We start from the raw sequence: 23,368 nt of genomic DNA, 5'->3' as shown, positions 1-23,368 counted from the left end.
CACAAACATGCAGTTCTGGCTCAAAATTTTTCATTTTCACAAGGAATGAAGGAGACAAAGCACCCCAAAATCTGTGCCCCAATTTCTCCCGAGTACGGCAATGCCTCACATGTGACCAAAAAATACCAGTTGGGTGCATGGCAGGACTCAGAAGGGAAGGAGTGATTTTTGGATTTTGCAGCACAGATTTTGGTGGAATGAATGGTGGGTGCTATGTTGCACCAATACAGTGGAACCCCCCCACAAGTCACCCCATTTTGCAAAGTACACCCCTCAGGGAATTCATCTAGGGGTATAGTGTACATTTCAAACCCCCAGGGGTTTCACCAATTTTGGTACAACTGGGATGTGAAAATGGAAAATTACATTTTTTTACACAAACATGCAGTTCTGGCTCAAAATTTTTCATTTTCACAAGGAATGAAGGAGACAAAGCACCCCAAAATCTGTGCCCCAATTTCTCCCGAGTACGGCAATGCCTCACATGTGACCAAAAAATACCAGTTGGGTGCATGGCAGGACTCAGAAGGGAAGGAGTGATTTTTGGATTTTGCAGCAAAGATTTCGGTGGAATGAATGGTGGGTGCTATGTTGCATTAGCAAGACTCCCAAAGCACCAATACAGTGGAACCCCCCCACAAGTCACCCCATTTTGCAAAGTACACCCCTCAGGGAATTCATCTAGGGGTATAGTGTACATTTCAAACCCCCAGGGGTTTCACCAATTTTGGTACAACTGGGATGTGAAAATGGAAAATTACATTTTTTTACACAAACATGCAGTTCTGGCTCAAAATTTTTCATTTTCACAAGGAATGAAGGAGACAATGCACCCCAAAATCTGTGCCCCAATTTCTCCAGAGTACGGCAATGCCTCACATGTGACCAAAAAATACCAGTTGGGTGCATGGCAGGACTTAGAAGGGAAGGAGTGATTTTTAGATTTTGCAGCTCAGATTCTGGTGGTTTTTTGGTGGGTGCTATGTCGCATTAGCAAGACCCCCCAAGCACCAATACAGTGGAACCCCCCCACAAGTCACCCCATTTTGCAAAGTACACCCCTCAGGGAATTCATCTAGGGGTATAGTGTACATTTCAAACCCCCAGGGGTTTCACCAATTTTGGTACAACTGGGATGTGAAAATGGAAAATTACATTTTTTTACACAAACATGCAGTTCTGGCTCAAAATTTTTCATTTTCACAAGGAATGAAGGAGACAATGCACCCCAAAATCTGTGCCCCAATTTCTCCCGAGTACGGCAATGCCTCACATGTGACCAAAAAATACCAGTTGGGTGCATGGCAGGACTCAGAAGGGAAGGAGTGATTTTTGGATTTTGCAGCAAAGATTTTGGTGGAATGAATGGTGGGTGCTATGTTGCATTAGCAAGACTCCCAAAGCACCAATACAGTGGAACCCCCCCACAAGTCACCCCATTTTGCAAAGTACACCCCTCAGGGAATTCATCTAGGGGTATAGTGTACATTTCAAACCCCCAGGGGTTTCACCAATTTTGGTACAACTGGGATGTGAAAATGGAAAATTACATTTTTTTACACAAACATGCAGTTCTGGCTCAAAATTTTTCATTTTCACAAGGAATGAAGGAGACAATGCACCCCAAAATCTGTGCCCCAATTTCTCCAGAGTACGGCAATGCCTCACATGTGACCAAAAAATACCAGTTGGGTGCATGGCAGGACTTAGAAGGGAAGGAGTGATTTTTAGATTTTGCAGCTCAGATTCTGGTGGTTTTTTGGTGGGTGCTATGTCGCATTAGCAAGACCCCCCAAGCACCAATACAGTGGAACCCCCCCACAAGTCACCCCATTTTGCAAAGTACACCCCTCAGGGAATTCATCTAGGGGTATAGTGTACATTTCAAACCCCCAGGGGTTTCACCAATTTTGGTACAACTGGGATGTGAAAATGGAAAATTACATTTTTTTACACAAACATGCAGTTCTGGCTCAAAATTTTTCATTTTCACAAGGAATGAAGGAGACAAAGCACCCCAAAATCTGTGCCCCAATTTCTCCCGAGTACGGCAATGCCTCACATGTGACCAAAAAATACCAGTTGGGTGCATGGCAGGACTTAGAAGGGAAGGAGTGATTTTTGGATTTTGCAGCTCAGATTCTGGTGGAATTTTGGTGGGTGCTATGTCGCATTAGCAAGACCCCCCAAGCACCAATACAGTGGAACCCCCCCACAAGTGACCCCATTTTGCAAACTACACCCCTCAGGGAATTCATCTAGGGGTATAGTGTACATTTCAAACCCCCAGGGGTTTCACCAATTTTGGTATAACTGGGATGTGAAAATGGAAAATTACATTTTTTTACACAAACATGCAGTTCTGGCTCAAAATTTATCATTTTCACAAGGAATGAAGGAGACAAAGCACCCCAAAATCTGTGCCCCAATTTCTCCCGAGTACGGCAATGCCTCACATGTGACCAAAAAATACCAGTTGGGTGCATGGCAGGACTCAGAAGGGAAGGAGTGATTTTTGGATTTTGGAGCACAGATTTTGGTGGAATGAATGGTGGGTGCTATGTTGCATTACCAATACAGTGGAACCCCCCCACAAGTCACCCCATTTTGCAAACTACACCCCTCAGGGAATTCATCTAGGGGTATAGTGTACATTTCAAACCCCCAGGGGTTTCATCAATTTTGGTACAACTGGGCAGTGAAAATGAAAAAAATACATTTTTTTACACAAAAATGTACTTCTGGCTCAAAATTTTTCATTTTCACAAGGAATGAAGGAGACAAAGCACCCCAAAATCTGTGCCCCCATTTCTCCAGAGTACGGCAATGCCTCACATGTGACCAAAAAATACCAGTTGGGTGCATGGCAGGACTCAGAAGGGAAGGAGTGATTTTTGGATTTTGCAGCAAAGATTTTGGTGGAATGAATGGTGGGTGCTATGTTGCATTACCAATACAGTGGAACCCCCCCACAAGTCACCCCATTTTGCAAACTACACCCCTCAGGGAATTCATCTAGGGGTATAGTGTACATTTCAAACCCCCAGGGGTTTCATCAATTTTGGTACAACTGGGCAGTGAAAATGAAAAAAATACATTTTTTTACACAAAAATGTACTTCTGGCTCAAAATTTTTCATTTTCACAAGGAATGAAGGAGACAAAGCACCCCAAAATCTGTGCCCCCATTTCTCCAGAGTACGGCAATGCCTCACATGTGACCAAAAAATACCAGTTGGGTGCATGGCAGGACTCAGAAGGGAAGGAGTGATTTTTGGATTTTGCAGCAAAGATTTTGGTGGAATGAATGGTGGGTGCTATGTTGCATTACCAATACAGTGGAACCCCCCCACAAGTCACCCCATTTTGCAAACTACACCCCTCAGGGAATTCATCTAGGGGTATAGTGTACATTTCAAACCCCCAGGGGTTTCATCAATTTTGGTACAACTGGGCAGTGAAAATGAAAAAAATACATTTTTTTACACAAAAATGTACTTCTGGCTCAAAATTTTTCATTTTCACAAGGAATGAAGGAGACAAAGCACCCCAAAATCTGTGCCCCCATTTCTCCAGAGTACGGCAATGCCTCACATGTGACCAAAAAATACCAGTTGGGTGCATGGCAGGACTCAGAAGGGAAGGAGTGATTTTTGGATTTTGCAGCTCAGATTCTGGTGGAATGAATGGTGGGTGCTATGTGGCATTAGCAAGACCCCCGAAGCACGGTGAAATGATGAACCTAATAATCCATAGATGTGTGGTATATTTTAAAGCACTCCTTTATACATAGGCCGGGTTTGTCGGGGCAAGTTTCACAGTGGAAAATAGTTTCCTTTCTTATTCCCTTTTTATAACAAACTTTGCACCTTTTTTGTGTCCTGCCCTTTCTTGCAGTGGAGGGGATTTCGTTGGGAAAATGCTGCCCTGGTACAATACGGGGGCCAGTACTAGAAGTACTGGGGCCCTCTGCCTGCTGATTCCCAAATGTTAGGCTCTTTATGACTTCCTCTTGAAAGTGCATAAATGTCCCCCTCTGGCCGGTAGAACGGAATAGCACGTAAGCGTTATACAGTGCCATCTGGATGATATACACGGCCAGCTTCTTGTACCAGATATTTGTTTTCCGCAGGGCACTGTACGGCTTTAGTACCTGATCTGAAAGATCCACTCCGCCCATGTACTTATTGTAATCTAGGATACAATTTGGTTTGGAGGTGTGGGTACTGGTACCTCGTACAGGGATGGAGGTGGTACTGTCTCCATGAATTGTTGTCAGTATAAGGACATCCCTCTTGTCCTTATATTTGACCAACAACATATTTTCGGTGCATATTCCCCTGCTTTCACCCCTTCTCATTACTTGGGCAATGTGCGTTTTGGGGAGGCCTCTTTGGTTCTTGCGCACAGTACCGCAAGCTGCTGTACCTCTTGAACCAAGGGCCTTAAACAGGGGGATGCTGGTGTAAAAGTTATCCACATAGAGGTGATAACCCTTATCCAGGAAGGGGTGCATTAAATCCCAGACAATTTTTCCACTAACACCTACGAGGGAGGGGGGGCATTCTGGTGGTTCAATTCTTGAATCCTTCCCTTCATATACCCTAAACTTGTGGGTGTACCCTGTGGTGCTTTCACACAGCTTATACATTTTTATGCCATACCTTGCCCTCTTACTGGGAAGGTACTGGCGGAATTTAACCCTTCCTTTAAAATGTATAAGGGACTCGTCGATACTAATACATTTATCAGGGATGTATAGCTCTGCAAATTTGGCACTGAAATGATCAATGACCGGCCTGACTTTGAATAGCCTGTCAAAGGTGGGATCATCTCTGGGTGGGCACTGTGCATTATCGGTGTAATGTATAAATTTATGGATTGCCTCAAAACGAGCCCGGGGCATGGCCATACGGTGAAATGGGGTGCTGTACAGAACATCTGTACTCCAATATTGCCTAATTTGTGGCTTTTTTACTATGCCCATATGTAACACCAGACCCCAAAACGTCATCATCTCTACTGCATCTACAGGGGTCCACCTAGCAAATGATGACGTGGGGTTTTGAGCAATAAACTGCTGGGCATATAAATTAGTTTGGTCCACCATTAAATTTATAAAATCATCAGAGAAAAATAATTTGAAAAAGTCAATTTCTCTGAGACCTGTTGAATCAAATTGGATTCCTGGGATGGCCAAAAACTCAGGAACCTGGGGCTCAAAATTGTCTGGTGGTGGGGTCCATACGAGATCAATTATTGGGGGGGGGGTCTCAGCTGCTCTACGGGGGCGTCTTTGAGGGGGTCCCTCATCATCAGAGGAGGAAGAGGAGCTTAAGACAAATCCTTCAAATTCCCCGCTTGCCTCACTGGCTGTGTCAGAGTCAGATGCAAGCATGGCATATGCCTCCTCCACCGAATACATTCTCCTGGATGACTGGGACGACATTTGGGATGACATTTGGGATGCCATTTATATTTTTGTGTAACTGGTAGTGAAATGTTTCAACACGTGTATAGTGTAGGGGGGGGTACAAACTTTATTTCAACCCAGGGGGTATGTAGTGTGTATTGTGTATGTAGTGCAGAAAAAAAAAAATACAAAAAAAAAAAAATTGAAGGGTTCAAAAAAAAAAAAATGGAAGGGGTTAAAAAAAAAAAAAATGGAAGGGGTTAAAAAAAAAAAAAATGGAAGGGGTTAAAAAAAAAAAAAAAGGTCCTGCGCCAAAAATTGAGCACAGATGTTGGTCAGTAACGTCCGTCACTGAACAGCGCTCAAAGGCAACAGGAATTTGATCAAAAAAAAAAAAAAATAGATCAACCCTATGCCGAAAAAGCTGATCAGTGATGTACGTCACTGATCAGTGCACAGTGGCCACAGGACACACACAAAATCACAGTGTGTGTAAAAAAAAAATGTAAAAAAGACCCCACAGCACTCACAAAAAATAAAAAAAGGTGATCAGTGATGCGACACTGATTACCAGTGAGGGGCAGCAGGTGCACAACCTTTGGTGGTACTGACAGGTATATATAAAAAAAAAAAACCTCTGTACCCCCAAAAAGTTGCTGATCACCTCAGATATAGTGATCAGCACAAAAAGGCGGGGGCAGCCGACACAAAATTTAGCACTCTATCACTATCTCTCTCTATCTCTCACTATCTATCACTCTATGACACTGCAGCAGTTATATAAAAAATATATAGCACAATCTGTCACTATCTCTCTATCTCTCTCTCTCTATCTCTCTCTATCTATCTATAGCTCTATCACACTGCAGCAGCACAAAATATAGCACTAGGCCTCTCTATCTCTCTCTATCTCTCTCTATCTCTTTCAGTTATATAAAAAATATATAGCACAATCTGTCACTATCTCTCTCTCTATCTCTCTCTCTCTATCTCTCTCTATCACACTGCAGCAGCACAAAATATAGCACTAGGCCTCTCTATCTCTCTCTATCTCTCTCTATCTCTTTCAGTTATATAAAAAATATATAGCACAATCTGTCACTATCTCTCTCTCTATCTCTCTCTCTCTATCTCTCTCTATCTCTCTATCTATAGCTCTATCACACTGCAGCAGCACAAAATATAGCACTAGGCCTCTCTATCTCTCTCTATCTCTCTCTATCTCTCTCTCTCTAACTCTCTCTAACTATCTATCTAATAAATCGCAGCAGCACAAGATGCAGCACAAGATGCAGCACAGGATGTCACAAAATGTCACAATATCAATGATCAATGATCAGGTAAGGGTTCTGGTCAGTATAGGCGGCAGGTGGGGCACGGTGACCGCACTGCACGCTTTTCCAGACCGGAATGGCGTCTGCAGTGCAGTCACCGTTAGTTTAAACCCCCCTCCACGGCTGTGATTGGTCCGTCGGTCCGACGGACCAATCACGGCCTTTGGGGGCGGGCGGGGTGAGGTGGGGTGACACCAGTGTCACCCTTACACCCCGCGGTGATTGGTGCTGTACTTTACAGCACCAATCACCTCCGATCCCGTGTCACCGGCGAACGTTATTCGCCGGTGACACAGGAAAACGCTGTGAATGGCTGTTCACACTGAACAGCCAATCACAGCGATCGGCGACGGGGGGGCGGCATCGCAGCCCCCCCTGGGCATGCAGGGACATGTCTGCTGTCAGGGACAGCAGACATCGTCCCTCTGTCACTGCGTCTCTAGACGCAGTGACAGTTTTAAGCCATGACGTATATATACGTCAACGGTCGGGAAGTACTTCCCGGCCATGACGTATATATACGTCAATTGTCGTGAAGGGGTTAACTATTTTGAGTGGTATGATTATTTGTCTCACAAGCAGAAAATGTAACATTTTGCAAATCGCTAAATTTTCCATTTTTTTACGACATTTTGGTATTTTTCACAAATAAACACAGACTGTATCGACCAAAATTTACCACTAACTTAAAGTACAATGTGTCACGAGAAAACAATCTCAAAATCACTGGGATAAGTAAAAGCAATAAAAAGTTATCCCCACATAAAGTGATACGTCAGATTTGAAAAAAAGGGCGCGGCTTATGCTAATTAGCCGCGACCTCATTTTCATACGAGAATAGACGCTGTGCGCATGCGCACAGCGTCTATTCTACTACATTGGGGGGTCTCCCAACTGCCACCCCCGCGCAGCGGGACAATGCCTGCCGCGGGTGGGACGTCGGGACAGCACCCGAAAATCGGGACTGTCCCGACGGAATCGTGACAGTTGGGAGGTATGCAATCATACATTACCAGGCAAGTCCAGGAACAGAGCATTTTCTCCCTGAAGGAGAGGGTCAGGTAGGCAAGCATGTTTTAACATTGTCAGCAAACCGGTACCAGGTAGCAGCTTCCACATTTGCAGTGCCAGTACCCGCGTATCTTGGTTGGGGCCGTGTGTGGTATTTTTTCGGCTCTGGATTCAGGCTGTTGCGGATGACGTTCGCACACGCCCGGCAGGTGGTGCTGCCTGCCGCCACATCTCTTACAGGTTAGGATGTGACAAGATGGCGTCGGCGATGACACAACACGAAGTCTCTTCTATATACAACGTGGTAGAGACGGGGTTAAGAAGGTGACGTCAGCCCTGTCTGGAGCACTCGCGATATCTGGACTGGCGATGACTGCGCCATGTTCCGTTGCTATGCTGCGGGCTGAGGGCGGGGCAGGAGGTGTGCCCGGTCGCAGGCTGAAGGGGAAGGAATATGACACCCGACTCCTCCCAGCACCGAGGCCGGAGCCGACACATACCCCCCGGGCCGGGGTCCCCGGACCCGTCTCCTGTCGCCGTCCAGTGATTCCTCCGGAGCCTTGGGACCTGCCGACAGATCGCATCTGTGGATCGTGGTGTCTCCTGGGACACGCAAACCCTTTCCCCCTTGACCCCTAGAGATCCATCCTACAGAAGCGCTCCTGTCTTCTGTATATGTAGCGCACATATCCCGCTAGCATATAAATCTCACACATTCCCCCCTCCCCCTTCCTCCATAAATCCCTTCACTGGCAATTCTACCCCCGGCGATCTCCCAGTTACCCCTATCCCATTTTCCCCTTTATCATCCTCCACTCCTGGTACCTCCCTGACCACCGATATCATCCCCACCTATAAGAATTTCTTTATTGTATAGCTTCCCATAATAGATCACTTGCCCATAGAGCCATACATTGCATTTACGCACGCAGTCCTCTATAGACCCCTATAGTCTATCACTGCACCTATAGATCTCTTTATCATAGGCTGCATGCTGTCGTCTATAGCTTTCTATAGTCAGTCACTGCAGCCATCAGCATATACTATTACTGTCACTTAGAGATCCCTATACCCCATTCTTGCACATAGTCCTCCATATATACTTGCATACCATCACTGACACCTATATATATTCCCCATCTTTAAACGCTCTCATCTTTCAATACATTTACCCCATCATTATAAATAGTCACTTAGAAAACACGGTGTCCCATTGCTATATATTGTCACATGCAAGATCTATTTCCCATCCTTACATCCTGAAAACTACAGCTCATTATCACTGCAGTCATCCATTATTTGTATAAGCTCTATTTTTCTGTTGTCACATATAGCGCCCTGTAAATTTTAATGCTTTGTGAGATACATCTGTCACATACAGATCTCTATCACCGTCATTACGTGCCCCCTCTCTGCCACCTGGGTACTCTCTCTTCCTCCCTTGTCTTTACTCCTCTGCTTCTGTTCCCCGGCTGCCTGTCCCCAAATCATTCCCAACCTATTCCCTGTTCGGCTCCCTACCCCAAATACCCTACTTGGCCATAGCATGAGGCTCTATCTACCCGCACTGGTGCCTCCTCTGGCATGCCAGTGGGACTGAGGTCTGGGAACAAGACACCTCAGCGGTGCCAGCTGGAAGACCCATTTCCTCACCACAAACTGCAAAAGTGGCTTTTATATGAAGGTAAAGTTCTGTGTAACAGTGTAATATGTCCCCCCATCTGCCAGCAGAGACCCTCATTCCATATCCCTCAGTATGAAGTCCTGAAAGTTGCCATGTGAAATGTTTTGATCCCAGTCCCTCACATGACCCCAATAAATGGAGCTATTCCCAAGCTGTCATCCATAGGGAACCATTTCTTGTTTGTGTTATGAGTATGACGTATCTTTGGTTGTGTGCCTATCCTGCGAATTGCCTTTTTTTAACTTTTTTTTTTTTTTAACCCTTAACAGCTAGCACTATGTGCTTGTGTGATCTGTCTATGCTGCATATCTGTTTTGTTTACCTGTAAATACCAGGAACCTGCTTGGTTTATTCCGAGCTGCTCTGAGATTATTTGCAATGCAAGCACCTCATGATGTTTTCTAAACTGTGGTTTGGAGAATCTTCCTGTTCTAGCTTTGTTTTTCTGATTACAGCAATATAATGCTGATGAATGCTGTCTGAGCGCAGAGATATAGACCTAGGGTGACGTCATTAGATGTGCAATATTGTGGCCACGGAGAACTGATTCCACTTTGTCAAGGGCTGCTCAGAGCACATACATTCAGCTCATTCGTTCTGTTTTACGTTAGAAAATTCCATTTTTCTTTATGACCACGTAACTAAATACACTCACTAGTGAATTAAAAAAAAAAGACTAACAAGCTGTTTAATTATTCAGATTCAATGCATGTCCCAATACTGCCAAGTAGTAGTTATAATTTACTGTACCATGGAATCTCTACAAGCGGTCGTCTATATTATCTGCTGCAATAACCTTACATCATAATGCTGTGTTTAAGCATGGACATTAATCTCCTTTGTTAAAAACCTGCCAGTCAGGCGACTAATAAGTGTGTTCTAGGATACCGTTACATGGTGTGGACGTGTCATATTGGTTATTACACACAGATACAGTAGTGCATGTATTGATGTTTGCTGGTTTGTGTGGTATCTGCTTTTAGCACCTGCTGTAAAATAGTGTTTATCTGTGCTGCTAATCTTTAGAAGCTTTGCCATACAATAGTCATTTTTCCTGTTAATTTGGTTTAATAATGGCAGAGACATGACCTGGTGACCTGTGTGGATTCTATGGTGCTCAATTGTTGCAACTGGTTATTCTTTTTTTTTTTTTTTTTTATGTGGGATAAAATGACCCCAGTGGTTAGAATTAGTGCATGCACACACCAGAACATCACCCTTGGCTGGTTTAACAGCCTCTACTTTTCCATGCTACTAGATGTTTCAATGTGTCTTTGGCATATTTGTACCTCTTCAACCAAAAGTTCATTAAGTTAAGTCTGTCTTCCAGTCCAACGATGTTCGATGGGGTTGAAGTGAGAACTTTGTTTAGTACAAGTCTCAATTTCTTTGAAACATTCTCCAATAACCATCACTTTTTACTGGGCATTGTTATGATAAAACAGAAAAGAGCCATCAGCAAAGTGTTGCCACAAAAGTTTGAAGCACTTCGATGTCATTCTATGCTTTAATCCAAGACGTTTTTCCCTTTGGTGGAACTAAGGGGTCCGACTCCAGACCAAACAATGCAAAATCACAGCAGACCATTATTCCGGCTCCACTCACCTTTACAGTTGGCAGCATTGAGGCAGAAAGTGTTCTCTTGCTATTCAGCAAGCTCAAATTTGTCTTTCAGATAGTGAAGAGTGGTTTGTCCAATGGCAGTTTGCTTATAACACTCCAGCTGAAATTTGGCACTGTCCGTAGTATGTGTGTGGCTGCATAGCCATGGAAACCTATCCTGTGAAGATCTTTTGCAGACTTTGCTTGCAGAGACCATTTGGACTTAGGCAGTGAGTGTTGTAACCAAGGGTAGACATTTTTAACATTCAACACTCCTGTCCATTCCGTGAGCGTAGGTGGTTGGCCTTTTTTCTTGGCTGAGCTCTTTCCACTTAACAATAACAACACTTAAAATTGAATAGGATAACATTTTGATGATGTGACTCTTTGAAAAGGTGGACTCCTTTGACGATTTTTAAATCACTGTTCACTTGCTTATGTTTTATTATGATGAGTAAACATCATGAAACAGTTATTGCTTTATTAGAGACGTTTGCCATTTAGGATTCCAATGTGATGAAAGAGGTTATAACATTTTACAGAGTACAAAAGGGAGCACAGTGTTTAGGCAACAAATAAGGGTTTTCTCACATCTGTGGCAACACCCAATTTTTGTATAAAAAAATGTGTCCGGTATTCCCTAAACTAGAACACCTGCTGATATGCTTTCCCATTTACGAGCCCAAATAATTTGTTGTGGGGTAATTAGTGTGGTGACCTACAACCTCGGATATACATCATTTCAATGTAATCCACCTCACAATGTAGTAATCCCTTTACACTGTTGTAATTTATATTGAATGTGTTAACTGTACTTAATGGATTGCAATATGTTGTCTTCCCAAGCAACTGGGGAACTAGATAAACAGCTGTCTACTGTCCATAAAATCTGTCTCTTTGTTGACCTAATGTAGCATAAAGAATCGTATGTAATGTTGTATTGTTTTGCTGCATGTTATCTAAAGCACGGATCCCTCTTGCAGTAGATCTATGTACTGCCTATTGAACTCTGATTTTTCATTTTACATTTTTGTGAGACTGAACAGCTCCTAAACAAATGACCAACTACCTCCATTTATAGCAGCAATGGAAGTGTTCATTTAATTTATACAGTGTGTATTGTGTTACAACCAAATTGCAATTTGTTTCATCAAATAAAAAAATAAATGTATTTTAATGTGACATATGTTATATTGAACCCTTGACTATGAGTAAACGTTGTTTAATAGGAATAATGCGAGGAATGGTTACAATATCTTGCTTTACACATTGCTTATTTGTATGTGCTGGGTATGAGAAAAGAAAGGGCCCAGGATTGGACAGTCTTCACTTGCAAAGGCAAATTCCTTCTCAAATGGACAAAACCATGTGCACTGCAAGGGGGGGGAGGGGCAGATCTAACATGTGCAGAGAGAATTAGATTTGGGTGGGGTTTTACTTCAAAGTGGGATCTGAATTGCAGTGTAAAAGTTATGCAGCCAGTATTTTCCCTGCACAGAAACAAAATAACTCCCCCAAATAAGCAGTGCACATAGTTTTTTTTACACCATTTGTGAAGGAATTTGCCTTTGAGAGTGAACCAGAATAAATGCCTTTATGTGTGGGTTTATAGGAGATGTTGCCCATAGCAATCAATCAGATTGTACTTTTAACACCTAGAAGATAATAGCTAGAATCTAATAGGTTACTATCGGCAACATCATCACTTCTAAAAACCTGCATTTAGTAAATATACCCCTAGTACTCTATAGATGGTGGTGTCTGCTTGGTCAGGATAGCTAATACTCTTCCCCTCTCCAAACTGATTCCTACACAACCCCCTCCCGCCCACTTTGATCTTATGAGTACCACCTCTCTACCCTGATCACCACCTCTAATGCCCATCTCCTGTGCTGCTTCAAACGTCTAGAATATAATCCTTGGCTCTACTAGGCATATTATATAGTGAAGATATGGGTCCCGAGTGTGCACTTTAAGGGTTGTGCATGTGGGAGAGCTAGAGAAGGGAGTGTGAAACTCGCTATATCTAAAAACCTGCAACAGGTGTTAAAATATAATATTCACCCAGCAGCCGTGTATTATTGGGACTCAAAACTGCCACTTCACCAGGTAGAACCCCACGCCAGCAGGTGTTCCCTTGGCAGGAGAATACAGCCTCTCCCACATAGTCCTTGCTACAGTAATCGACATCCAACATTTGGGATGTATCTAAAGGAACCATCATAGCAACCGACACTGGACACTACTTTATCTGGACTTTGGGTGAATATCCTTGCTAACACAATGGGGCAGATGTATTAAGCCTTAACAGGAGATAAATGCAAGGGTGATAAAGAGAGATAACCGTCCAGCCAATCAGCTCCTTACTGACTTTTTTCAAACACAGCCTGTAACATGGCAGTTATGAGGTGATTGGCTGGACATTTATTTCTCTTTATCACCCTTGCATTTATCTCTTGTTAAGGCTTAATACATCTGCCCCAATCTTTCTTGGTACCAGCTATTTTAACATTGCTATTCAGCAAACATATTTACTTTCTTTTTAACATTTATTGTATTTATTTTACTTTATTAAATCTGAATATGATATTTTTACCCCTGTTGCATGTTTTTAGATATAGCGCAGTTTCACACTACCTTCTCTAGCTACCTCTACTTATTTGGGCTTGACCCCCAAATTACTGAAACTGCAGCTTGAGCAAACCCACTCTCCCCTAGGCGCCGCCCTAGGACACCTAGTGCCCTAACCCCCCTGTGTGCATGTGGGAGGGTCTGGTCAGGGTACGGTGGTTCCTGATGTGGCGAGCAGAATGGCAGAGCTTTTGGTAATTGAATGCATAATGAAAAACTGCTGAGCAATTAATCATTAAGCTGAACTAAAATGTAATTTTGAGTTTCAAACTAAAGTGGTAAAGCCTTCTGTTGGGTTTAGCAGTCATCCCACCCACTGTTGACAATGACAATGTCGACATGCAGCTTTTCTTCTCATTGTGTCCCTAGTCTTAATGACAACGCAAACACATGAATGTTGATCCGTCCACATTGTCACCATGAACCAGTATCTGCGTACCTTTGATTTAATTGGTGAACATACCAAAGGTTGAGTTTTCTGAAGCCAGTCTTTTATGGCCGTCATGTGACTATCGCATGTTTCCAAAAAATACTCACATGGTCAGTCTGTTCCAGAGTGGTTTAGCTGTTTGTTGTTGTCACAGTCGCTTAGTTTCTTGACCAATATTAGGCATTAGCACGTTTTTTTTCTCTTTTTAATGCTTGATAATTGCACTTGAACAATGACTTTCAAAATTCATGGCTCCCTAGCTTATCAGTATATTTTATCCCCAGGCCAAAAGTTTCCTAATCAGAAACTCTGCAAAGCTATTAGTAAATGATGTTCACTTGTCATCCTTCTGTTTAGTTGTGTGGTGGTGGACAGGGTTGTGCTTCTATATGGTCACGCATTTTATGATTTGCAGCTGCCAGAACTTATCGTGCGTATCCTATTGACTAAACATCACTTTATTTACAGGACTACCAACCTGGCACCCCTGCATGTGTCCTACAACACCCAGTTTGGGAACCTCAAAAAAAGTATATTTATTTCCTCTGGTAAACACTGCATCATTGTCCATATTCCCTACAGTTTTGTTAAACATGAACACATAGGGCCTTATTCTAGTTCACTCTTAGAGGTAAATCCCTTCTCAGATGGACAAAACCATGTGCACTGCAGGGGGGGGGAGATCTAACAGGTGCAGATAGAATTAGATTTAGGTGAGTTATTTTGTTTCTGTGCAGGGAAAATACTGACTACTGTATTTTTACACTGCAATATAGATCTCACTTTGAAGAAAAACCCCACCCAAATCTAACTCTCTCTGCACATGGTATATCTGCCCCACCTGCAGTGCACATGGTTTTGTCCATTTCAGAAGGAATTTGCCTCTAAGAGTGAACTAGAATAAGGCCCATGATGACAATCTATGGGACACTTATTAAAGTACATAGGATAAGAGGTATGCGATAAGTGTCCGATGGCATCCAATCAGCTGCTATGTATCATTTTCAAGAGTGTGCTTGATAAATGCTACTTCAAAGCTGATTGGTTGCCATGCCACGCTTATCACTATTTCCTACTTCTACTCCAAAGTACACCAGAAATGTGGCCCCCCAGGATTCCCTGTCTCAGTTCTAGTATTCCATTCTAGCAAAGCTGTGTAATTACAAAGTACAAGGTTTTGTTTTTAGCAGGTGTTTTCCAATGGCCATGTGTACTTGCCCTTATTTTAAATCTCTGCTGCTGACATTTACAAGCTTCTGGGGTTTTGCTTAGATATTAAATAAAAACATATCTCTTTTTAGATGTTCATTTTTCTTTTTTGTTGAATTAACACAAACACCCAATGTGAAAGGTTATAGTCCAGACGCTGTTCAGAGAATGCTCCCCTGATGGTGGTTAACTGTCTATAATTAATGTAAAATATTTAAGTGTCCACTTGTAATGTGCAGTCTGCATAACTTTCAGAGCATACAAAGCAGATCTTTATATGTGTTGTGGCGGGGTTTTATCTCTTCCCCAGCTACGAGACCTGGCACTTTGACAAATGTCATCCCCATTCATGTTAATCTGCTCACTGCATCCTTTCTAATTTCATTGAGAAATCTCTGATTACACATTGGACAGGACTCTGGTAAACATCTAATTCCTGTCTACTGAAATCCCATATGGTTTATACCACATTGGGATGATATTTATATAATGTAAAATAATAATTTTATTTTTAATTGTAAAAATAATTGCAAATGATGCGTTTTAAGGGAAAATTTAAGGAATTTTGAAACTTGTCAGCATTAAAGGTGCCCATACACTGTGCACTAATTGCATGCATTTTGGTCTAGATCGCATCGCACGCAAATCACATGTGATTTGCATGTGATCCGGACCTATTTCAAAAAGTATGTGTAGCACATACTTTTTGTTATGTGTGTGGGAGCGCGCATCGCACCCGCAAATCGCACTGTGTATGGGCACCTTTAAATATTCCTCCTCATAAAAGATTCCTCTAAAAGCTCCTATTTACGGTAAAATCTTATATATTGTTCCTTTTATTTTAATCACAGTTACATGTTGTATATTCCCTCTAGGATTAATTAATTAAATTAGGAGTTAGTTTGGTCCTGGGAACTACATTTATGGCAAAAGCGACGCTATTTCGATGAACAATTCAATTCCAGATTTTCTGTACATAGCCCAATAAATTCCCATGTTTGTGCTAACTACCCATAGCAGGTATAAAGGAAGGGAAAATATTTATTTTGAGGTTAAAATGTAGGTGCAGAACACTTGTTGTACTCCTACCATTAAAATATAATGCACTTGCTGGGGTATAAATATTATAATTTGGCCAAAAATGATATGGCCATGTTATTTTTTGTATCCTCGAAACCTCAAAAATGGCTTAAATGATATGGGACATGTATGTTGCAGTGTTGTATTAATGGGATATCGGTTTTTGAACTTGCAGGTGGAATATAAAATTTTTTTTTCAACACTGTACAAACTTGTATAGAAACAGATAACAATATTATAGGATATCTTTTAATGTAACCCATTACACTAGGTAGTTTTATTTGCTGGAAAACTGTTGGTGTATCCAATTTTTATACAGTTTCTAAAAATTTAAAAATCTACTTTTTCAGAACCTGTAGTACTTTTGGTATGCCAATAACAGCCTTCTATATGGTTTTGCTATCTTACTAGGCACTTTTTAGGGGTGGAGAATGAACTGCCCACTTTTTACTTACATCGGCCAGGTGACTTTTTGTGGAAACTGCATGCAACATCTAAACAATTCTTGCAAATTGCTCATTCAAATTAAACACATGGGGCCTAATGCACCAAGCTTCAAAAAGTGAAAAAGTGGAGTGTGATAAACAACCAACCAGGGGATCAATTAGCCACAGTACTTTACAGCATCTAATTGAGTCTCCCCTATATCTTTTGATTTAGTGAGGTGCAGCCGTAAGTAAGCAAGTTATGCAAGTACAGTAAGTCTATTTTGACTTTGCCCTCTGTGGAATGTATTTGGCCTAGGGCCAAACAGCAACATTGTCAAAAGTGTTGTTAGACAAAATTGCATAGTCAAATTAGGGTTGTCCGAATTAGCCTGAATTGCACAGTGTGTAACCACCATTAAACTTGACATTTTGTTATGTACAGTATGGCTATGGCTAGGAATAGAAGAGGCAGACATTCTTAAAGATGTGTGGTAATGCTAGGAGCTAAGGAGACAAAATTCCAAAGCTTATTGCGATACTGACCAGGGATGGCTTAGATATTGTGGCTATTACAGAGATGGTGCAATGAGCACCATGACTTGGACATCACTATACCAGGGTAAAATGTATGTAGGAATGACAGAAGGGAAACTTTTTTGGGTACCCTAGAAATGGGGGAGAAGGATTCATTTCCCACTGGAGTGATCACCAGGACTGGGGCAGGAATTGGACAGAATCTATTGCTGGATATCATTGCAATGGCTTTAAAGGGAGAGGTCTTAGGAGATTTTCTAGATTCCTTAGAGGAAGCATCCTTTAAGCAATTGGTGAGGGAGCCCACTCTCAAAGACCTAATATTAGATTTAAAACTCTCAAATGGTGGCCGGATTGAAGACCTATATGTGGGAGTAGTACAGTTTAGTATAAAGTAGATCTGCCTCTAAACCCCCACATCTATAACATGAACTGGATTCTATAAGTCCCATTAGGAAGCTTCTATGTGGCGAGAGGTATGCTCTGTGGTAGATGTTCAAAAACATTTCCACATAGGAAGAAGATGGTATGGTCTTGCAAGACTTAATTAGGGCCTTAGCTAGGTCTTCAGTCTCTAAGTTTGTAAATTTGGTGAGCCATTGCGTCATTCCTTGTTTAGATGTAGAATAAACTAGAATTGTTCTAAAATGTTGATAAAAGCAGTAGATGCCTTTTTTTACTAAGGGAGGCTCTGATAGGAGGATGTCTACAGTATTGGTCCAGTCCTTCTCAGAGAAGTGATGAACCACTGACGTGGCATAGTGTTTAGCCTGTAGGGAGGCCAGGGAGCAGCCTGTTAAACAGTAGTGTTTTTCCACCGCCTCTGTAAATGTTAAAGGTCTGCGTAGAGTTCTGTCAACCAGAGATCCAATGGTGTTGAATCCGCCCGCTCGCACTCATTGACCTTTTATACACACACATTGATTAGAAGCAAACAGATCACAGGTGAGAATGGTTACCTTTAGTAGCCATTCAAACCCATTTGTGTCAATTTGTGTGCTTGTTATGAGGCCAAAATCTCTAGGGTATGTAACTTTTGATCAGGGTCATTTGGGTAGTTTATGTTGTCATTATGATTTAAAAAAGAGTAAATACAGTTCTTTGACAATAAATGGATTCACCCAACCACTAACCATGAGTGAAAGAACAGTTTGTGAGTTATCATTCATATTCTCTGACAAATGGCCAGAAAATCACAAATTCTGATAGGGTATGTAAACTTATGAGCACAACTGTGTGTGTGTATGTATGTATATGTGTGTGCAATATATAATTATGCGCAACGGAATAAGCTGCGCTATATAAGAAACTGTAAATAAATATGTATATGTGTGTGTTGTATCCATTCAAAAGGAAAAGTCCTGTTTTGTGACTGCAATTGTTGTGTGAATAGATGCATTCTAGCAGCTGTGCATTTTCATGGCGTGATTGAGAGCACAGAAGTAGGTTAGTGGGTTATAAATGAATGATCTGTTCAGTCGGACATCTGCTCTGGCACCTTAGAAAACAGTGAAGTGAAAGAAAGGGATTGTCGCTCCTTGCTAAATATGGACATACTGAGTAGAGGGACACTCATTTATCCTCTGGTGACAGCCAGTCGCTGTCACTGTCTAAGCCAGTGGTTCTCAAGCATTTTCCACCAGAGTACCATTTGTGTTATTTGTACCTCTGCAAAACAAAACACTATGGGTGAAATGTAATAGGGTGGTTTTGCAGTGTAAATGATAGCCACTTTTAAAAAAAATAGAGATTTCGGTACTTGTGAGTTATCTGGGCGTCCGATTTGGGTACTTACGATTTGCATGCGATTTTCATTCGATATCGCATACGATATCGCATGCGATATCGCATGCGATATCGCATGCGATTTACGATTTGCATGCGATTTAGCATGCGATTTGCATAAGATTTGCTATTCATTTCATTACCCCACTATCCCCAAAGTGTGTCTATCAACGTGAACCCGAAGCGTGGCGAGCGCAGCGAGCCCGCGAGGGGCGGCGGTACGCGTCCTCCGACCTTTTCATGCCCTACTATCCACTAGGGCGTGGAGTGAGAATAGAATAGTGTGGCGAGCGCAGCGAGCCACCGAGCCCGAAGCGTGGCGAGCGCAGCGAGCCCCGCGAGGGGACGCGGACACCTGTGAAGCCCGCAAGGGCACGCGGATATCTGTGAAGGTGTCCGCGTCCCCTCGCGGGGCGCGCTGCGCTCGCCACGATTCGGGCTCGGTGGCTCGCTGCGCTCGCCACACTATTCTATTCTCACTCCACGCCCTAGTGGATAGTAGGGCATGAAAAGGTCGGAGGACGCGTACCGCCGCCCCTCGCGGGCTCGCTGCGCTCGCCACGCTTCGGGTTCACGTTGATAGACACACTTTGGGGATAGTGGGGTAATGAAATGAATAGCAAATCTTATGCAAATCGCATGCTAAATCGCATGCAAATCGCAAATCGCATGCGATATCGCATGCGATATCGTATGCGATCTAGTACCAAAATCGGACGCCCAGATAACTCACAAGTACCGAGATTTCTTATCAAATTTCTCACCTTCGACTATGCCCAGTGTGTATGAAGAGTGATGATCGCATTCATCGCTCTGGGTAAAGCCGGTCAGTGCATACACACTGAGCGGCTTTCCCCCGGCGCCGACGGAGGGGGGAGGACGGCTTCGCATAGCGGAGCGCAATGCAAAGCCGTCCTGAAAGCAGCTCATCAGATGAACGGCTTTCCTGGCGATGTTGCGGGAGCGCGCAGCAGCGCTCATCGCCGGGACATACACACTGGGTGCCTTTGAGCTGAAAGCCGCTCAAACCTGCTGTTTTGAGCGACTTTCAGCTCAAAGTCGCCCAGTGTGTATGGACCTTTAGAGTTCCCTGGGACACTACTTTCCCTGTGATGCTCAGAATTTTTTAGGGTAGCCATGAATATCACAGTGAGTAACCATGAGAGTACTAGTACCCCAAATTGAGATCTGCTAATCTAGGTTCTATGAGGATCAATTGAGGCAATTAGAGTGTTCTCCCCAGGATTTTACAAGTTCTCTTGCTTTATTTATTAGGCCCAGTCTCAGAGATCACTCCATTTCCTTTTAGAGACAGGGTATGGTATGAATGGGAGAACATTGCAGAGGGTAGAGAGAGAGTGCAGAAATACATTCTGTCCGTGTGTGTACCACACTGTGTATCAGTGTACATTGCCGGACACAATTATTTCTGTGTCCAGCCACTATGACACTGCTTCCACTCAGCTCTTTCTTAATGCCAATCAACTGTGGAGAGCTCACTTATTAGTAGCCTCAATTTAAATGTTCAGAATGACCATATGGTCCAAATATCAATATGTATGGGAGGTTGACAATGACCGAATGTCGACAGACTGAATGTCGACACAGGAGTTTTGAAGATTTTAGCGTAAGGCTGTTACAGTATTAGGATTAATTGTGTCGATGTTGTTTACTTCTGTGGTTAAAACAAAGGGAGAACATATTCCGCCCAAGGATACAACGAATGCTCTTAAAATTACCACAATGACATATTAACACAGAAGTATAAATATGGCAAAGCAAAGAAGGAAAGCACTCAGATGGTAAATTAACTGGTAGGAATAAGAACAAGTTGTACGTAGATAGTCATAAAGAAACGCCTTTATTTTTAAATTTGTATATATAGTCAGGGTCTAAATATAGATAGAAATCCCATAAAATCTTAAAGAAGGAGAAAATATAAAACCTAATGTGTGATGGGCCAGGGCGGCGTGGAGTTGTGTAGGGGAGCTATGTGCAGGAAGTATTTCTGCCAGAGGTTGACACCATATGATCGACATGCTTATGGCTGAAAGGTCAACAGATTGAAATGGTCGAAACAACACATTTTGCACAATTTTTTTGTTTTGTTTTTTTCCAACTTTTTTCAAACTTTTCCATCCACATGGACTATGATTGCAGATGGTAATATTTGCTACTATGGAGTAAGGCACCTTACTTGAAGCATACAAGCCAAGAGGTACACTAATTGGGGTGTTATGTAATCAAACCTAGAATTTACCACCCAAAAAAAATATAAAAGAAAAACCTTGGTACTTATGTAGTATCTGGGCGTCCGATTTAGAGATCGGATCGCATCGTATCGCATCGCATGCGACCAAATCGTATGCGATGCGATGGTCAAGATTTTTCCATAGGATTCAATGTTAAAATGGTCTGAGTCCATTTTAACATAGAATTCAATGGGAAAAAGGGGTCCTTTTCCTTTCCCCACTATCCAAGTGGGCATGGAGTTGGATATAAACCTGTGGCGAGCGTAGCGAGCCACCGAGCCCGAAGCGTGGCGAGCGGACACAGAATACTTTTTAAGAAATATGCATTCGCTCGCCACGCTTCGGGCTCGCCATGCTATATAAAATCAACTCTATGCCCACTTGGATAGTGGGGAAATGAACAGGACCTTCTTAACATTGAATCCTATGCAAAATCGCATCGCATCGCATCGCAACTGATTGTATGCCTTAAGGTAAGGCATACAATCACAAAATCGGCAGCCCAGATACTACATAAGTACCAAAACCTTTTCATGTGTCAACGATTTCCATGTCAGCCTTTCATTTTGTGTGGCCTTTTTTTCATATGTCAACCTAGATAAGGTAAAACTTTTAGCTGTCAACCTTTTTAATTCAAACCCCTAATAAACACAGGAACACCACTCATGTAATTGAGTGGTGTTCAATTTACATGTACATCTATACTGACCAGAATAGGCATTTAAGTAGACTTAATCCTACAGACAAGCAGTGCAGATGTAACCCACCTCCAGTATTCTAATTTTAGGATGAGGTTGGTTATACTTATACAGGTTGAGTATCCCTTATCCCAATTGCCCGGGACCAGAGGCATTTTGGATAATGGAATATTCCATATTTCAGAATATTTTTATATTTCAATGATGTAACTTGAGGTATCTTGCATTTATGTTGTACAAACACATGAAATACACACACACACATATTTTATTTTGTATGAAACAAAGTTTGTGTACAATGTCAGATACTGAATTTGAATACCATGCAATTATGTCCTTGCACATATTTAGTGCCAGTTACAGATGTCCCCAGTAGTTATTTTTAGCAAAAAGATTATTCGTTTTCGGAATCATTTGGATAAGGGATACTCAACCTGTACTTATATAATTATGTACAATACATTTGACAAGTACACTAATATAGTCACTCCTAGACCTTTTGGCTTAAATCAAGTGTAGGTTTTAGTAGGGTTGATGGAGCGCACAATGATAGACGGAGTTACTTGACTGTAGTAAAAGGTCAACCTGCCAGAGAGCCATAGACCCTAGTAATCCAGCTGTCTCAAGGTGTCTGACCATGCGGAGGGGTAGAAAACATTTGTCATTTTGGAAACTGCTGGAATCACTTTCTTTACCTTGGCATGTAGTATATTAGCATCTGTCTGAGCAGCTGGGACATTCCAATTTCTGATTTATTTATTCATGCATTCATTTTGAGTGCTTGTCACATTTAAGCACTTTATTTTTGTGTTTGATTGGGAGTAGCAGGTCAAATGTTCAAGTGCTATCAGCACCCTTTGTCTAGATGGGTGGGGACTGATGGTGAAAAGAGACACACTCTTTGAGGCAAAGGCTTGTCAATAGACTTTTGCCCCTTGGAGGACTTGTGGCTCCAAGGTTTGGGCAAAGTAGGTGCTCTTTTACTAGGCGGAAGGCACAAGTCCCCCAATTAATTTTAAAATTCACTGTGTGTTTGATGGTACAAATGTGTAAATAAACTACACAATATTAACTGTTTTGTATATTACTAAGCTGTCATCATAATATGGACCCAGATTATTAAAGTGTAATTTAGGCAGGACTGAAATTCAAGCCCTTTTTTTTTTTTTTCTCAAATGTTTATTCAAAATTTTTACATATTAAACGATATAAACAAACAAGCAGGAATACGAGGGGTAACCGATCTAGTGAAGTAGGTCTCGGCTGTAGTACAGAAAT

The 23,368-nt window shown here is 42.2% G+C and overlaps 1 protein-coding gene across 1 annotated transcript in view; it reads left to right on the top strand.

The window, feature by feature from the left end:
* Positions 1-8,151: 8,151 nt before the first annotated feature.
* The window catches only part of PTPN4 (protein tyrosine phosphatase non-receptor type 4), a 154,300-nt gene continuing 139,083 nt past the window's right edge, over positions 8,152-23,368 (top strand). The window contains exon 1 of the mRNA XM_083153651.1: positions 8,152-9,441. Coding sequence (XP_083009777.1) covers positions 9,342-9,441 — 100 coding nt within the window. The 5' untranslated portion in view covers positions 8,152-9,341. The remainder of the gene's footprint in view (positions 9,442-23,368) is intronic.

Source organism: Crinia signifera, chromosome 7 (genome assembly GCF_055691185.1).
Source record: "Crinia signifera chromosome 7, ASM5569118v1, whole genome shotgun sequence".
In the NCBI taxonomy this organism is placed as follows: domain Eukaryota; kingdom Metazoa; phylum Chordata; class Amphibia; order Anura; family Myobatrachidae; genus Crinia; species Crinia signifera.
The sequence above is the reverse complement of the archived record's forward strand: the minus strand, read 5'-3'. Positions and strand labels throughout refer to the sequence as shown.